General features: G+C 45.7%; 1 protein-coding gene across 6 annotated transcripts in view; it reads right to left on the bottom strand.

Moving 5' to 3' along the window:
- Positions 1-17,976, bottom strand: part of ELAPOR1 (endosome-lysosome associated apoptosis and autophagy regulator 1) — a 70,593-nt gene that overhangs the window by 26,628 nt on the left and 25,989 nt on the right. For all 6 annotated transcript variants that reach the window (XR_013384670.1, XM_077905740.1, XM_077905739.1 and 3 more), the window contains exons 2-5: positions 9,806-9,926; positions 6,901-7,093; positions 858-1,005; positions 293-373 (exon numbers count right to left, since the gene is read on the bottom strand). Coding sequence is in view for 5 of the 6 variants with exons in the window: in XM_077905740.1 (XP_077761866.1) it covers positions 293-373; positions 858-1,005; positions 6,901-7,093; positions 9,806-9,926 (543 nt within the window). In the remaining variant the exon portion in view is untranslated. The remainder of the gene's footprint in view (positions 1-292; positions 374-857; positions 1,006-6,900; positions 7,094-9,805; positions 9,927-17,976) is intronic.

The following is a 17,976-nucleotide window of genomic DNA, read 5'->3' as shown; positions in this document are numbered from 1 at the left end:
TTATCTCTGGTTCTGTGTATCCACATCCCATTCCTAGAAGACCTGGCCCATAAAGCTGGCAAGCTGCTGATCCCTGGGGTCAAGCCATGGATGCAAGTCATCCACACCTCTCTTCAGTCAACTCAAGAGGAAATTATGTTATCCTCACATATCAGACCCCTGGCCTTGAGGGTGGAAGCCTAGGGAAGGGTGGAAGCCCAGGCTGTGAAGAAGCTCTCCTTGGAGGAAATGCCCTTTGCCCCTTTGCTGGTCTTCCCAGGAAAGGCTCCAGGAAGGCTGGAGCGATACTCACACTGTGGAATTCCCATCCTTTCTCTGTGGTTTTCATCCACCTGGAGTCATCTACATTAGGCTGGCACTGGTCATTCTGAACCTGAGATGGCAGGAGTTTAGGAACAGAGTCTCAGCTTTCCAAGAAAATGGGTTCCTTTACCCCCTGTGCTGCCACAGCCTTCCAGAGGGCCCTTCTTATAGGAGAATAGTTGCCAATTTCCTTTAGGGATAGAGCCCAGAACACATGAGTCTTGAAGCAGGGCGGGAGCTCATCACACACACAAAACATCAGGGCATTAACACCAAGAAACAGCTTTAACTCAGAAGCCTTTACATGCGCTTTCATGTCTGCATGGACAGAACACTTAGGGTCTCCTGGATCCTTCTCTTCCCCTTCAAAGCCCCCCAACTTCTGCCTTTGTCCTCGCCTCTCGAAGTCTTGGCTCATTTTGTCCACAGTTCTCTCCAGAGGGAAGACAACTGTGGAAAATCCCCAACCAGAAATATGCTTGTGATTCCTGTAAATGAATCTGACCCTTGGAGAGTCTTTTACCTCCCATCCTCCCCCATGGCCAGGGGCTTACAAAAAACTCAAAGATGATGCTGGAGTCTGGGTAATAGTATTCGAAGTTGACAGTGCCAGACTGCTTCAGGTTGACAGCGTACATCAGCGTGGCTGTGCATTCGTCCGTGTTGGAAGAGATGTAGTCACCCAGGGGAACCCACTTGGACCTGTGAGGGAATGGGAGCCAAGTTCACCGGCAGGGGCATGGCCCGTCATGCTTTGTATGAAGTACACGTTTCATGTCCTGCTGATTCTCTGAGGAACTTCAGATTTGTGATTCACAAGCGGGAATTGAGACATGAACATGCTCAGTGAAGAATGACCTGGATGATCAAGGAGCCTGGGGATACAGCTGACACAAGGCAGACAGGTAGGTGCCCCCCCGCACCACCACATTATACAGAACTATCCAGAAGATAGATGGCAGGTGAGGGGGAGCTGGGTAACATTAACTGGTTGTTTACTATCTCCCAGGTACTCAACTACATGTTCTGCATTCAGGACTTCTTTTCTTTCCCATTTAATGGATGATGAAACTGAGGCTTGGCAAGTACCTTGCCCAGTGTCACGTAGCCAGCAAGTGGCAGGGCTGAGATTCAAACCCGGGTCTGCCTAACTCCAAAGCTATCAAAGAAAGTCAGCAGACACCACAGAACCCAGAAGTCCATCCGGTCTAGCCCACCTATTTTTCTGGAAATGCTCACTTTTAGATGCTGCATGTAACTGGTAACCAGGAAGAAGGAAGACCAGAGAACCTCAGAGACAATCAATCTAGTCTCGTGATTTCATTTTCTAAATATCTCTCAAATTGGTTCAACCCTGCCCCAGGGCTCTCCCTCCTCCTTGCACCCACCCACCCACCTCCCCAGTGCTGAACCAGCCCCTATCTCACCTCCTGTATCCAGTCCTGCCTCCTGCAATTCCTCCTCCACACTTGCTGAAGACCTCCTCCAGAACAAAAATCTGACCATGCCACTTCCCTGCTTCAAACCCATTGCCACCTGCTGCCCTTAGAATAGGGCAGAAATCCTCACCCATTCTCTAGACTCCAGCCAGCCAGCTTTTCTTTCACCTCCTCTGCCAAATTTCCCTCCTTCTGGGTGTTCCTACGTGCTGTTCTCTCTTCCTGGAACAAACTACCTCCTCCCTCCCTCCATTCATTCATTCATTTAGAGGAGGGGGAGAGGCTGAGGGACAGGGAGAGAGAGAATCTTAAGCAGGCTACAGGCCCAGTGCAGAGCCTGACACCGGGCTCAATCTCACAACTCTGAGATGATGACCTGAGATGAAATCAAGAGTCAGATGCTTAACCAACTGAGCCACCCAGGCATCCCTCCTTTCCTCTGTTTAATTCCTACTTGTGTCTATGTCACCTCATCTGAGAAGTCTTCCTTGACTCTACTGGCCTCTGCTATGTGAGCCCTGAGTTCTCATCAATTCTTTTCACCTAGCCACAATTCTCCTCTACTTCACTTACACATATTATGAAAGACTTAAGACCACCATCCTGCTTAAGAAATACAATACAGAGGGTGCCGGGTGAGTGTGTGTGTGGGGAGTCAGTTGGTCAAGCATCTGCCTTCGGCTTGGGACATGATACCGGGTCCTGGAATTGAGCCCCATGTCGGGCTCCCTGCTCAACAGGGCGTCTGCTTCTTCCTCTCCCTCTGTTGCTCCCCCTGTTTGTCTTCTCTCTCTGTGTCAAATAAATAAATAAATGAATAAATAAATAAATAAATAAATAAAATATTTGAAAAAAAAAAAAAGAAATATAATACAGCGGAAGCCTTGGTGTTCACCCAGAGAATCTCAAGCCATTGACTATCAACTATTCTTTTTTTTTTTTTTTAATTTTTTCTTATTTATTTATGATAGTCACACAGAGAGATAGAGACAGAGAAACAGGCAGAGAGAGAAGCAGGCTCCATGCACTGGGAGCCCGACGTGGGATCCGATCCCAGGTCTCCAGGATCGCGCCCTGGGCCAAATGCAGGCGCTAAACCGCTGCGCCACCCGGGGATCCCTATCAACTATTCTTTTCAGCCAAGTAACCAATCACTTTCTGGAATATGGTGCTTACCATCTCCACGTGGTTCTTTACCTTTTACTAATTATGCAGGTATTTCTAAACAACATGTCCTATGTGCTTTTGCATGCTTTTAAACCTTATGTAAATGGCATCATACTTACTGAAACTTGCTTTTTTTGTTTGTTTGTTTCACTATAATAATTGTGGGATACATTCATATCCACACATGAAGCTCTTTTTTCATTTTTTCATTTTTGCTACTATACAGTTTTGCCTTGCGTGGTTCTACAGTATTATTTACCCATTACTCACTGATGGACTTTTAGATTGTTTCCAATTTTTTGCTATTATACACACTGTTAGAAACATTCTTGTTTCTCTCCTTGTATGTGTGTGTCTAAGGCGGGCACCTGGGAGAACCTATGTTAGAGGGCATATGAACCTCTAACTTTACCAGCTCCTGCCACACTGTTCTCCAAAGTGGTTGCTACTGACTTACACCCACTGGCATGTGAGAAAGTTCCTGATGCTCCACATGCTCCCAAATTTGGCTGTAAAGTTGTTGCCAACGTGATACGGTAGGAGATGATGTCTCATTGGGCTTTAAATCTTACTTCCTTGTTTATTTGCAAGTTGGCTTCCTCTTCTGATCACATTCTAATTTCTCTTGAATGTATTTAATTCTCCTTTAATTATGTATCAAGCTGGCTTGATGGACGCTGTGAGGGCAGAGACCAAACTTACCTTGCTCAGTATTGTAGTCCTGACACCAAGCCCTGGGGGCCTGGCACATTAGGAAGGACTTGGGATAACACAGGTAAATGTGGAAAGTGGCGACCAAAGATAAGCCCACTATTTCATTGTTTTGCCTGAGACCAGCCCAGGCAATTACTAATATGGCCAGTGAAGGGGACCTTCAATTAGTCCACTAGTTTCCCGCTGGGTTTGTTAGAATATTAACGTGTACTTCCAGTTCTTTGATAGTGTTATTCTCAAATGGAAGCATATCCAAAATACCTAAACTGAGCTCACCCCAACACCCCAGCTAACCTAACAGTATTGATTTCTCCTGTTAAAAGAGACAACACTTAATGCCGATGTGCTCCATGGCATTATGTATAAATAACTCCTAAAGTGAGGTGAATAACTGAACAGATGCCATAAGTGGGCTATATTTAGACAAGGCATCAGGATTCTGGATTTGTAAGAGTTGTCTCTGGTGAAGATCAATTCACATTCAATAATTACAACATGTTTTGATTGATTTCTAGGGCCAGGCATTGCTCCAAATTCCTCACATGGATCATCTCATTTAATCCTTACCACAACCTATGAGAAAAATACCTTGTTTATCACTGTTGGTTTGGGTTTTTTTTTAGGATGAGGAAATTGAGGCACAGAAGTGATTAGCAAACTTAACTAATCACACAATTAATCACAGAGTAATTAGTCTGATAAGTGCCATAAGGAGAACTATAAGATGGTGCAAGAGTGGGAATCTAAGGGCTCAGGGCTGGCATCTCCAAGGAAGTGGCATTTAGGTAGACACCTGAGGATGAAGCAGGAGTCAGCCAGAAGAGCCTGAGAAGAGTGTCTCCAAAGACCAGGTGCTCCAGGAGAGGAGCACCTGGGTGGCTCAGTGAGTTAAGTGTCCAACTCTTGACTTTGGGTCACATCATGATCACAGGGTTGTGAGATGGAGCCCTACGTCACAGGCTCTGTGCTGGCTGCGAAGTCTGATTGAGATTCTCTCCCTCTCCCTCTGCCCCTCCCCCTGGTCCTCTCAAATGAATCAATAAATAAAATCTTTAAAAACAAAAACCAAAGACCCAGGAGGGAAGAAGCATGGTTGCCAGAATGGCTAGAGCCTAGTAGGCCAGAGGGATAATAACTTGAACAAAGCTGGAGAACTGGGCAGAAGCCAGAGGCCAGACCAGGCAGGGCCGTACAGGCTGTGGCAAGGTATTGGATCTTATTCCAAGAAAACAGGAATCCATGGAATCTGGAGCCTTGAGCAGGGAAGTACTGGAGTTAGACTTATGTTTTTTTTTGTTTGTTTGTTTGTTTTATTTTATTTATTTATTTTTTTTATGATAGTCACAGAGAGAGAGAGGCAGAGACACAGGCAGAGGGAGAAGCAGGCTCCATGCACCGGGAGCCCGACGTGGGATTCGATCCCGGGTCTCCAGGATCGCGCCCTGGGCCAAAGGCAGGCGCCAAACCACTGCACCACCCAGGGATCCCCCGGACTTATGTTTTAAGAAGATCAGTCTGGCTGCTGGTGGCCAGTGGCTTGACAGATGCTGGACTGGAGGCCAACATTGGCTGGGGGGCGCCAGAGCCAGAACAGGCTGGAGGTAGAAGGCATGGATTCAGGTAAATACACCGTTGAGCAGGAAAATCAGGAAATCAGTATCTTGGTACTAGCTCAATGATCACTTTTCTGAGGGCAGTGGGGAAGTCGCAAAGCCTCTCTAGGTGCCCATTTCCTCTCGGTTTCTTCAGAAGAGAAACATCCTTTCCTTCCTCCCACGGAGGTCTCGGGATGCCTTAAGATCCAGGCCCTGAAGCAGTTTGTGCTGTGCAAACACAAGTTGTCATTAACTGGCCCACATCCTGTCTTGCTGAGTGGTAATGATTTCTAGATGCTCAGTGAGGTCCCCAGAGAGAGAGAAACTCTTTCTTCCTGCGTGTGTGGGTAAGAATTGATTGAATGAGCCAGGCCTGCCCCTTGTTTGGGGTCAATCACAAGGTCTATTAGGACACAAATGAGCCCCTTTCAGCTTTAATTCTCTCCAGCTTTATCTCTGCTGCCAACGCTGTCATGCCAATGATTTGACACATAATATTAAACTCTAAAGTGACATTAAAATTGGACTATAAAATGCCTGTTGCCTGGCTCTGATATTGGTACTTCTTTTTTTTTTTTTTAAGGGAGGGGGAAGGGGAGAGGGAGAGAGTCTTAAGCAGGCTGCACACCCAGCACTGAGTCTGACATGGGGCTCCATCTTACAACCCTGAGATGATGACCTGAGCCGAAATCAAGTCAGATGCTTCACTAACTGAGCCCAGGTGGTTCTTCTCCCATCTTCTTTGTCAATACAACAAAGAGAAGTGGGTGATTATCTTTTATATGTGTGCATCCTTCCCCTATTCCTCCCTAAGGACCTGACATTGCCTTGCATACACTACGTGTTATTTGAGAGTGTCTGCATGCGGCAGTAGAAAGCTTGGGACTGGGTTTGAATTCCAATATCACCGGTTCTAGGCTGGATAAAAAAGGACAAGTCACTTAACCTATCTGAGCCTCCAGTTCCTCATTTTCATAACGGGAACAATAATACCAATTTCACAGGGTTCTTGAGAGGACTGTAGAAAGTAACACATGAAAAGCATCCAGAATAGCGCCTGACACATAAAAGGCACATCATTTAATTCCGGTCCCTGGAATGAAATATCCAAATATATGATAAGGATAGCTTACTTACCAGTTCCCAAAGAATCTGGGGCTGAGCCTTTCAAGTACTGAAAAGATTCCCTTCTGAGCTGGAAAATTTTCTGGTCCCTGGGGTCTCGGGGGGTTTGGACTGCCACTGACCAAAGCTCTGGTCCTAGTCTATCCACTGCGCCCCCTCCCCAAACCTATAAACTCCATTTGGGCTGACCAGTTTTAGAAGTTAGCATCAAAGCCAGGAAGACACCAAACGCTTTGCACACTGTGTGGCAATCAAGTTGAGGAAGTTGATTGCTGATCCAAAATCCCATGGTGGAAATCCAGTTAGGTTTTAAGTGAACTGGGCCATTTAACCCTTAACCACGTTATTCACCTCCGCCACCCCCCCCCCCGCCCCATTTTTCACCTCTCACAAATGCCTGTTGGTCACTGGTAAGTTTGGATCAGTAAGAGTGGGCTGAGGCAGGCGTCCAACAGTCCTGTGGAAAGTTGCTCCAGCCTCTCCTTGGCTGCTTGGCTCCCTCGTTTCCATCCTCCCCAGCCCAGTGTGGTAGGAGTGGGGGTGGGGGGCACACTCACGCAGTGCAGTTCTCCATGGACTCAGTGGTGCTGTCCTCAATCTCCATGTTAGTTGAGAGGCTGGCAAAGCCATGGGGCAGCTCATCCCACTCGTCAAACCGGATGCCTGTGCCGAGGGAGTAGCGGCCCTCAGCGCAAGGCTTACAGGACTGGTCCTTCATGTCCAGAAACTCCCCAGCTCTGCAGGAGAAGGCTGGAACACAGAGCAGGGATAGGACAGGGTGGTGAGGCTGCTGCCACCCCAGGAGAAGTGGGTGGCTCATGGGCACCCTACAAGGGGAAGCAGAGAATCGAGGTCTAGGAATTTGCTCCCCAAAGATTTAGAACCACAGCACATCTTGTATGATTCCGTTTTCTATGGAAATATCCAAAATAGGCAAATCTGCAGAGAGAGAAAGCAGATTTGTGGTGCCATGGACTTGGGGGAGGGAGCATGGGGAGAGATTGCACATGGACATGATGTTTCCTTTGGGGGTGATAAAAACATTGTAAGTTAGATAGTGGTGGTACAAATGTGGTCATTCGAGAAACCACTGGACTTTACACTTTCAGAGGGTGAATTTTATGACATACAAATTATGTGTCAATAAAGCTATTATTAAAAAAAAAATGAGTTAGGGCTGTGGCAGCCCTGCCTTGCTGAGGGACTTTGGGCTTGCAACTTCCTAAGGGAAAGTGTTGGACATGAGAGAGCTCTCCAGGAGAGGATACCATGATCTCTTGTGCTGACCCCTCTGAATGGTTCCCAGCCCTTCACCCATGAATTCCTCTCTCGAGCCTCTGGCCTCTGACTCCTTTCTGGTTTTGCTGCCACCAAACTGGTTGGGATTCTCGTGCCTATTAGCTCAACCGCTGAGGCGGTGTCCTCCTAACTAGTTCTCTGTGTCCTGTTTTGCTCATTCTGTGGTCAGAGGTATCTTTCTAAAACACTGAGATGTACTATTATTCCCGTTATTAAAAAAATCTTCAGGCACTCTTCCTTTGGCTATAGAATTAAGCTCTCGGCCAAGTATTCAGTCTTCCCTCAACCTAACTTTCTTTTTTTTTTTAAAAAAGATTTTATTTATTTATTCATGAGAAACACACAGAGAGGCAGAGACACAGGCAGAGGGAGAGTCAAGCTTCCTGCGGGCAGTCCGATGGGTGACTCAGTCCCAGGACCCTGGGATCACAACCTGAGCCAAAGGCAGACACTCCACTGCCTTTGAGCCAGCTTGAACCACTGCCTTTGAACCTTTGAACCACTGAGCCACCCAGGTGTCCCTCAACCTAACTTTCCAGCTTGATCTCCCACTACAGGCTTTTCTCCTCCACAGCCTGGTCCATCATCTCCCCGTGTTACATCTGCCCCAGACTACATGTTCTTCTGGAATGGGTCTGGTGTTCTCCCACCTGCAGACTTCTGCCCGAGTGGCTCCCCCAGCTATTCCTGATCTCTAAGCATCCATAACTCCCATTCTTCTTCATCTCATAGTAACACATCATGATGTGTGCCTTCCACCAGGCTCTGAGCTCCTCCAGGGACAGTGGCTCAGACATAGCTGGGGCTTCATAAAGTTTTGATGAAAAAAAAAAAAGAATGGATGAAAGAACAAATGTCTGCTTTTCCACCAGACTTTAAGAGTCTGATGGCAGAGAACGTGTCTTCTCTCTCTTTGTGGTTCATAGCACGAGCATGAACATGCTCAGCAGAGGAGGAGCTCTGCTGAGTCCTGAGTTACCCGAAGGTGGCTCATTTGTTAGCATAGTCACACCTCCATCCTGCTCAGATCTTAGCAATATCTGCTCATTATTTTAGCAGGCATTTATTTGCTCACAGAATAAACCAGGCACTCTGCAAGCTTCTTTTCTAAGAACTTAAGTGTCCCCATGGGACACCTGGGTGGCTCGGTGGTTGAGCGTCTCCCTTGGGCCCAGGTCGTGATCCCGGGGTCCTGGGATTGAGTCCCACATTGGGCTCCCTCTGCCTGTGTCTCTGCCTCTCTCTCAGTGTCTCTCATGAATAAGTAAATACAATCTTTAAAAAAAAAAAAAAAGAATTTACATGTCCCCAATCTCCTTTCCAAAATTCAAATATTCCTTGATTCTACTCCCTGTTGTTATTCCTCCGCATTTCTAGAAAGGGCAAAGGAGGGATGTCTGGGTGGCTCAGGGCGTGACCCCAGGGTCCTGGGAATCCTGCATCAGGCTCCCCGCAGGGAGCCTGCTTCTCTCTCTACCTATTTCTCTGCCTCTCTCTCTGTCTCTCATGAATGAATGAATGAATGAATGAATGAATGAATAAAATCTTTTCAAAAATTATAGAAAGGGCAGTGGAAGGGGTAATAGCTGCCAGCTGTAGAAAAGTTGAGATTACAGAGTCACAGAGGTGGAGATGGAGCCACAGACAAGGCACCACCTTTCTGATTTGTGCAGGCAGCTCCACAGCCAGGGCAGATTCTTGTCCCTGAAATGATTGATGCCCAGTGCATTTTAAAGATCTGTTTCTGCAGAAATTCATCTTCTCTGGTTTCCTTTTCAAGAACAAGAGCAAATCACAGTCTTTCCTAATGACTGATTGTGGCTGCTGAGTGTAGATTGGAGAGATCTACAAGAGCCAATGGATGCAAACAGAAAAAAAAAAAAAAAAAAAAAAAAAAAAGACCTGAGTGGCAGGCAGCTGGAGTTATTCATACTTTATTCCTTGCTGGGATTTAAATTCAAAGAAAAATGACAATAAACGCAACTTTAGATATCCTGTTTGCATCCATGAAATAAAATTTCTTGCACCAAATCTCAAAGAGGTGGAGGGCTAACTGAGGGAAAGGTCTGATTCCTTAAAGTCAGCTGCACAGTCAGGGAGGGCCTAGCTTGGATGGCAGGAGGCTTGGGGCAGAGGCGAAGGGTGAGCAGCAAGATTGCTTACAGCACTCAGTGCCCTTGACAGGGTCGGGGAGGCTGGTGCACAGGCCTGGGGTGTGTGGTACAGCGACCCTCCACCTGGATCCCGTGCTGTCGCACGCCGTGTATTCGTAGTGGTACTCAGACTGCAGGAGAGACAACAGTGGGCAAAAGGTGCATTAGCGGTAACCAGACATTAACAGCTTTCTACCCACTTCCTGCCCCACAGGATGGCTACTGACATTTATGAAGGTGGTAGCACACCCACCCCTCATCCTTGACCCCTGCACCCCCCACACCTCCTCAGCCCCCCATCCTCTTCTACCCCTTTAAAACCCCTGCACCCCCTCCAACCACCCCCACCCCCACCCCACACCCAGCCCCTAGGGCAAAGAGCAAGGATCGTGGCACCCAAACACTTTTTCAGAAGCCTACAGGAGCCACAACGATTTGGGTCCTTCCTCTCCATCCAGCCATGGTCTAGTCCTTAGAAATCCCTTCTGTGCAGTGACTCTCTTTGCTGTTGTATATAGGTAGTGACCTGACATAGTAATGTGAGAAGGTAACTACAGAATAGGCTAGAAATAGGTGCAGTTTTTCTTGTTTCAGACAGTAGAATTACGAGCAAAGTCTGGTCCATGAAAAGCCTGCAAAGGATGGTCACTGAGGCTGTATTGCCCTGTTCTTCAGACTCCCATCTGCCCAGAAAGACTCTGAATTCCCCCATCTTGCATTTTATGAAAACATCATTATTTTTGCCCAGGCAGCTCTCATCACCTGAATCTGTTCACGCCTAATTTCTCCGTGCACTGTGAAATTCACAGTTCAGTCGCTTTACTGAACTAAGAATAACCTAAATAACAGCCAAAAACAGCCAAATCAAGCATTAAATAGGAAAATAGTAACAACAAAAATAATAAAAAGCACTATGTGGGAGGAAAAAAGACCACCATAGATGCATCCCATATACTTAAACACTCTTCCTCTTTTAAGTCTTGTAACAAATGACAGGCCACAGGACTAATGTAATTTTGGCTCTGACAAGTACTTTACAAGCCTTTACCTATTCCTATATTTAAGTGCCAAAGTACTTGGTACTATTACATCCATAAGAAAAATAGATTTAATGTCCCCTTTCAACCCACCTAAAAGTATAATTGCATACCATGTGTAATGCCAGGAGTGAAGACTAAAAACGAGACAGTTTTGAAGTTTGCTTTGAAGTTTGCTAATCTAAGAATGCATCAGAACCAAAAGGAGAAAGCTTTACTTTTTGGAAGAGGTAAACACACTGCACTTCATCTGTTCTAAGATGCATGTTTCTTTCACATTTTAACATCTGTGAAATCACAATCGACACAGTAAGAAAGCCCTGTCATATTTTAACTGATAAAAACAGATAATTTTTTCTCTCTTTGCAGTACACAAAAAATGGTTGGTCTTAGAAGCAAGGGTATCTCAGATTTTTGGAAATATGGTGAACATGTCGTTTCTCGAGCTGTAGTTTCAGAAACTTAAGATGTTAAGAGAACAATTTTATTTCGCTCTATTATTAATATTTGCCAGATATATGTTTTATGCCCAGCTATTAGAGTTAATAAGTGTTGTGTCCAGTATGGCTCAAGATGGCTGCAACACAAACTCAGCATTTCCATCCAGAGGGATAAGAGGCAGATTAAGGGGAAAATTGCAGTAACTGTGAGCCTAAATCTTCTGAGAATCTTTGGCTTTGGACTTAGATGTCAGGACATCAGGCTGGCAATTCTTTGTTTCCTCGGGCTACTATCTCCCTGGGTCTATTTCCCCCCATAATTCCAGTCTTTTCCTTATCTCAGAGAACCCTGAGATGAACAGAGCAACTACATAGATAGCAATTCCAGGTCTAAAAACTATACTCTCCAAAGGGTTTTATTGCAAGAATGAGGGTTAAAATCCACAGTGTGTAAATTAAATGCAGAATTGAGTGAACCAGGCAGAAAGGATTTGATGATCTGCCTGTGTACATAATTATGCTGGTCGTCTGCATGGTGATTTTACAGTCCCCAACACAGTCTCATTTGATCTTCAAATTCCCCATAAGGCAAGCAGAGCGAGAGTGTTTCCCTCGTTGTCCAGATGAGAAAACACGCTCAATGGCGTGAAATGGCCTGTCCAAGCTCACACAGCTGCTAAGTCACTGAGCTAGAACCCTGGCCTTCCCACCAGAAATCCGCCACCCTTACGCATACAATCAAACACAAGCTCACCCTGGGCCAAATTTCACAGCCAAATCTAAAAATTAAATAAGATAGTGTTGGTTGTCTGCCAGCAGCTAGGCTCACTTCGGAGGCCTGAGAATTGGTGTTAAAATACCTAATCTGTTCGGGCAGATAATTTCAGTTTACTGGGACTGCATTTGTCTTTTTGGAGACACACGGGCCAAGTCCATTTCCTTTTGCTGCCTTTCATTTGGTGTCCCCTGAGTCCCACTTGGGTGGGAGGTTTGCTGGGGAAATGGTTGATTCCAAATCTTAGAAAATTTCCCTTTCAATATGTGCTAATTTACTTCATGCCATTTGGGGATATTTCCACCATCCAAGGTGGATGGGTCTGCTGCAGCTGTTTCATATCTGAACTACATTTTGAGATCTCACCATTCAAGACATAAGCTTAGACACACAGTTAAATCAGAGACATTAACTGGCAGCACTTCTTGACTATAGTCAGCATTCTACGAACAAATCAAGTTTACCCAGTGATCTGTCTTTGAAACCGTATAGTCTGCATAACATACAGATTGACAAAGGAGACACACAAACATATTTGGTAGGTATGTCCAGCACATAATTCCTTGCTCCCCACTGCACAGTGATAGGACACATATCCAAATCACAATTTTATTTTTATTATTTCTATTTTTTTAAGATTTCTTTTTGTTTGAGTGGGGGCAGCGAGGGGCAGAAGGAGAATGAGAATCTCCAGCAGACTCCCCACAGAGCACAGAGCCAGCCATAGAGCTTGATTCCCACAACCCTGAAATCATGACCTGAGTCGAAATCAAGAGTTGGATGCTTAACGACTAAACCAGCCAGGCATCCTCCCAGATACAATTTTAAGTGGGGCATAGGAGGCAGTGGCTGCTGGCTGTCATCAGGAAAAGAAGGGTAGGGTTTGGAAATGAGGGTGGGCACCTTAGTCAATCTGCCTTCTCCTAAGTCATCCAGCCATATGTTATACTCCTGGGGAACACGAGAAAGAAGAAAAAATCCCAAAGTTGGAATTTCCTTGGTCAAATACCAAGCTATCTATTTGGCAAATGAAAATTATGCCAGGTGAATTAAGCCAGTCACAAAAGGACAAACACTGTATGATTCCACTTGGATGAGGTACCCACACTGGTCAGATTCATAGAGAAAAAGTAGAATAGTGGTTGCTGGAGGTTGGGCCCCTGAGTAGAGTTTTGGTTTTGCAAGATGAAAAGAGTTTTGTCAATGGTGGTAGTGAGGACTCCACATGTGAATGGACTTAATGCCTGACCTATACACTTAAAAATGGTCAAGATAATTTTATATTAAAGATTTTTATTTGGGGTCCCTGGGTGGCTCAGTCAGTTAAGCATCTGCCTTTGGCTCAGGTCATGATCCCAGGGCTCTGCGGTAGAGCCTGGCCTCAGACTCCCTGCTCAGCAGAGTCTGCTTCTCCCTCTCCCTCTGCTGCTCCACCTGCTTGTGCTCTCTCTGTGTGTCAAATAAATATATAAAATCTTTATAAAAAGTAAAGAAAGATTTTATTTGTTTGAGAGAGAGAGAGAGAGCGAGCATGAGGGAGAGGGAGAGAGAATCTGAAGCTGACTCCATGCTGAGCACAGAGCCCCACACAGGACTCGATCCCACAATCCTGGGATCATGACCTAAGCTGAATCCAAGAGTTAGACGCTTAACCAACGGAGCCACCCAGGCACCCCAAAAATGGTCAAAATAATTTTATGCTATGTGTATTTCACTACAATTTAAAAAAAAAAAGATTATGCTACAGGAACATGCCCAATCTCTGACTTATCCTTATATCTACACCAGAGAGTAGAAGCCTATGATCTGGTAGTGTGCATTCAAGAAATATCCTCAAAAGAAAATAATGTGTGTGTGTGTGTGTGTGTGTGTGTGTGTGTACCAAATTAAAAAGGCACAAGAGGGAGGAATGGATGAGCACCTGGGGGGTTCAGTCAGTTAAGCATCTGCTTTCAGCTCAGGTCATGATCCCAGGGTGCTGGGATTGAGTCCCAAGTCGGGCTCTCTGTTCAGCAGGGAGCCTGCTTCTCCCTCTCCCTCTACCCCTCCCCACTGCTCATGCTCGCTCGCTCTCTCTCTCTCAAATAAATAAATAAAATCTTCACACACACAGAAAAAGAGGGAGCAGTGGAGGAAGGAGTGGTAGACCACAGAGTGGACATCATGATAGTCTCACTAGATATGTCCATGGCAGTTCCCTGGTGCCTCTGTGTTTGCTACTGACAGCTGTTTGAAAGAATTATGTTGCAGTTGTGCAAAAATAGACATTAGGTGCCAAAAAATATTGTTTTTCAAACGTTCTGCTCTTTTCAAATTAAAATGTTGAAACTCTGGAAATACTGTTAACTTGGAATATGTCGGGTCTTCCATGTTCTAGGAAAATGGTGTCCACTCAATTCCACATCCAACAAGTAGTTCTTGAGAGTCTTTTCTGTGCTAGGTCCTGGTGAAGCAGTGGTGTCTGAAATGCAGTCACAGCTCTTAAGGAGTGTAGATGCCTATGTGGTGGGAAGTGCCCTGGCAGGGAGGAAGGTAGATCATGAACACGTATATAGGTAGGCTAACTTCTGGTCTTCCACTATTCTCTGTAATTAATTATCATTGCACATTCTTGCTTGCCCTCACTTTCCCCAGAAAGGGTTTTGATATCTGTTATGGACTGCATGTTTGTGTCCCCTCCAAATACACATGCTGAAGCCCTGATATGACAGTATTTGGAGGTGAGGCCTTTGGGAGATAATTGGACATGAGGCTGGAGCCCCCATGAAGGGATTAGTGTCCTTATAAGAAGAGGATCAGAGCCTCTTATAAGAGAGGATACAGTGAGGTTATCTGAAAACCAGGTAGATTGCTCTCACCTGACGCTGGATCTGCCTACACCTTGATCTTGGACTTCCTAGCCTCCAGAACCATGAGTAAGAAATGTTTTAACTTTTTAAGCTCCCCAGTGTATAGTACTCTGTTACAGCAGCCCAAATGGACCAAGACCATGTCTAAGAATTCTGGCAAAGACTGTAACACGTCCCTGACCCCAGTGACACTAAACCATTGAACCACACTGTTTCGTTTTCCACTCATGGTGGTTTGAAAACCACGACAAGGCCAGGCACCACAAACATTAACCTCACTACTTAGAAGTAACCTCTGTGATGGCAGAGCCGAGGAGACAGAGATGGTCGGCAGGGCTGTGGAGGGAGGCAGGGGATGGTCAGGTGGCAGCGAGGCCCATTGTTCCTCTAACCTTCTTCCTGCCAGGGCAGTTCCCCAGTCCAGCTGGCCACGGATGCTGGCAATAGGTGGCCCCGACTGGCTTAAAGGCTGCTCCCCCAGCGGGGCCTGCAGGGATGAATGCAGTAGGCCCAGGAGCCGGGTTGTAGAGGAAAGCCTGGGAAGGAAAGCGAGGGCTCCGAGCGGCACTAAAAGAAGCAGTCTGAGCAAATGCCTCTTCTGGGCCTCACTTGTAAACTGAGAAAGTTGAATTTAGGCCATTTCTAAGATTCTTTCCAGTTCCGATACCTTATTATTTTACTGCTGGAACCTGCTTGGGGAATTTGTTCTTTTTTTATTTATTCACGAGAGACACACACACACACACAGAGGCAGAGACACAGAGAGAGGGAGAAGCAGGCTCCATGCAGGGAGCCCGACGTGGGACTCGATCCCAGGTCTCCAGGATCGTCCCCTGGGCTGAAGGCAGGTGCTAAAGCCCTGAGCCACCCAGGGCTGCCCAGAATTTGTTCTTTCTTCTGCCTGTTCCCCTGTTCCCCTTACTTCCTTCAAAACGGCACTGCTCAGTTTTTTAAATAATTGTGGGGAAGCCTGGGTGGCTCAGTGGTTGAGCACCTGCCTTTGGCTCAGGGCGTGATCCCGGGGTCTTCCAATCGAGTCCCACATCGGGCTCCCTGTGAGGAGCCTGCTTCTCCCTCTGCCTGTGTCTCTGTCTCTGTCACTCATGAATAAATAAGTAAAATCTTAAAATATAATAATTATCAAGGTAATCCATGCTCATTGTAGAAAAGATGAAAGTAGAGGCTACAATTAAAATGGCAATAAAAATCTACCACATGCCTAGCAAGCACAGATCACTACTTTTTTTATTTTTTTAAAGATTTTACCTGAGCTCAACCCTTGAGCCACCCAGGTGTCCCACAGATGACTACTTTAAATGTACGATTGTATTTCTTTCCAGATTCTTTTTCTATAGGTGAGCATGCATTTCTAAAAACAAAATGAAGATCATAGAGTTTGGAGTTTTGTACTTTTTTTTTTTTTAAACAATTTTGGTCACAAGCACTTAACCGTGTCTTTAATGGTTCCTTTAACATTGAGTTTTTTCCAACTTTTTCCTTATTTTAAAGTAGCACTACTCTAAAGCCTTCTGTGCATTCTCATTATTTGATTTGGATACATTCCCACAAGTGAAATTACTAGGGTAAAGAGTACAAGTTTCTTTAAGTTTCTAATAACATCTCTAAGTCCTTTTTCTTTCTTTCTTTTTTTACTTTTTATTGTCATAATGTCAAATATTTACTTTTTAAAACAGAATATAATGATCCCCACTCCCCAGTTTCTTTCTTTTTAAAAAAATGATTGTATTTATTTATTTGATAGTGAGAGAGAGAGAGCATGAGCCAGGGGGTTTGGGAGGGAGAGGCAGAGGGAGAAAGATTCCCCACCGAGCGGAGAGCCCGACCTGGGGGTGGGGGGGCCTCGATCCCAGGACCCCGAGATCATGACCTGAGCTGAAGGCAGATGCTCAACTGACTGAGCCACCCAGGTGCCCCCATCCCCCAGTCTTAATACTAAATATCTGCCACTCTTGTTCATCTACCTGCACCTACTCCCCTTTAACTTCCACCTATACCTCCCTTCTAAAAGCTGTTGTCATTTTTAATTTTTGGTAAAATTTATGCACATTGGAATGCACAAATCTTAACTGCTCAATTTGTATAAATGGCTACACTTGAGGAAAACATTGACAGGGCAAAGAATCACTGCCAGCAATTATGCGCGGGGCAGGGAGAAGGAGATACCTCCTCTGCCACAGGCAGGATAGACAGAGCCAAGTAGGGGGGGAGGGTCTCACTGTTGCATAAAGTCACAACCACCTACTGAAGCAGGACCATAAACATGACTTGGGTTTGTCTTGGCTGGGACAGGGCTGCATCAAGAAACAGGTTCTAAAGTAAACCCGGATTTTGACTCTAGGCCTTGGGGTCTGGAGGAGGCCACCTCCTGCTCTTCCCCCAACTGTAGGCTCATCCCCTTCTCTCACCGTCCCTGAAAAGCAGATCCTATGCTTGATAGGGCGGGATAAATAGGTATTTTTTTAAATTCAATTTGCCAACATTTAGTATAATACCCAGGGCTCATCCCATCAAGTGCCCTCCTTAGTGCCCGTCACCCAGCTACCCCATCCCCCTGCCCACCTCCCCTTCCACAACACTTTGTTTCCCAGAGTTAGGAATTTCTCATGGTTTGTCTCCCTCTCTAATTTTCCCCACTCAGTTCCCCTCCTTTCTCTTATAGTCCCTTTCACTATTTCTTATATTCTCCATATGAGTGAAACCATATGATGATCAATAGGTAGTTGTTGACTCAGTGGCAAATACTTCTTTGCTTGGAAAGCACCTGACTCAGATGGGAGTAGATCCCATTAAGCAATCCTGACTATCAAGGAGACACTAACCTTTGCTGGGAGGGACAGCATACAGAATATGGAAAACCGCAGGGAAATATCAGAATTTGAACATCAGGGTCCCAATGAAACTTTCTCTTTGGCCCAGCCCCAGCTGGATGAACTCCTGTTCTTTGTTCTATTTGCTTTGGAGTACCCTCATTCGGGTTTTGGGTGAACGCTCTGGCTGAGGCTCAGGGACGCAGTGACCTCAGTTTCCCAGTGTGAACACAGGATCTTTCCTATTGTTCT

The sequence above is a fragment of the Canis aureus genome, chromosome 8 (genome assembly GCF_053574225.1).
Source record: "Canis aureus isolate CA01 chromosome 8, VMU_Caureus_v.1.0, whole genome shotgun sequence".
Lineage (NCBI taxonomy): Eukaryota > Metazoa > Chordata > Mammalia > Carnivora > Canidae > Canis > Canis aureus.
This window is presented reverse-complemented; position numbering and strand designations above follow the sequence as displayed.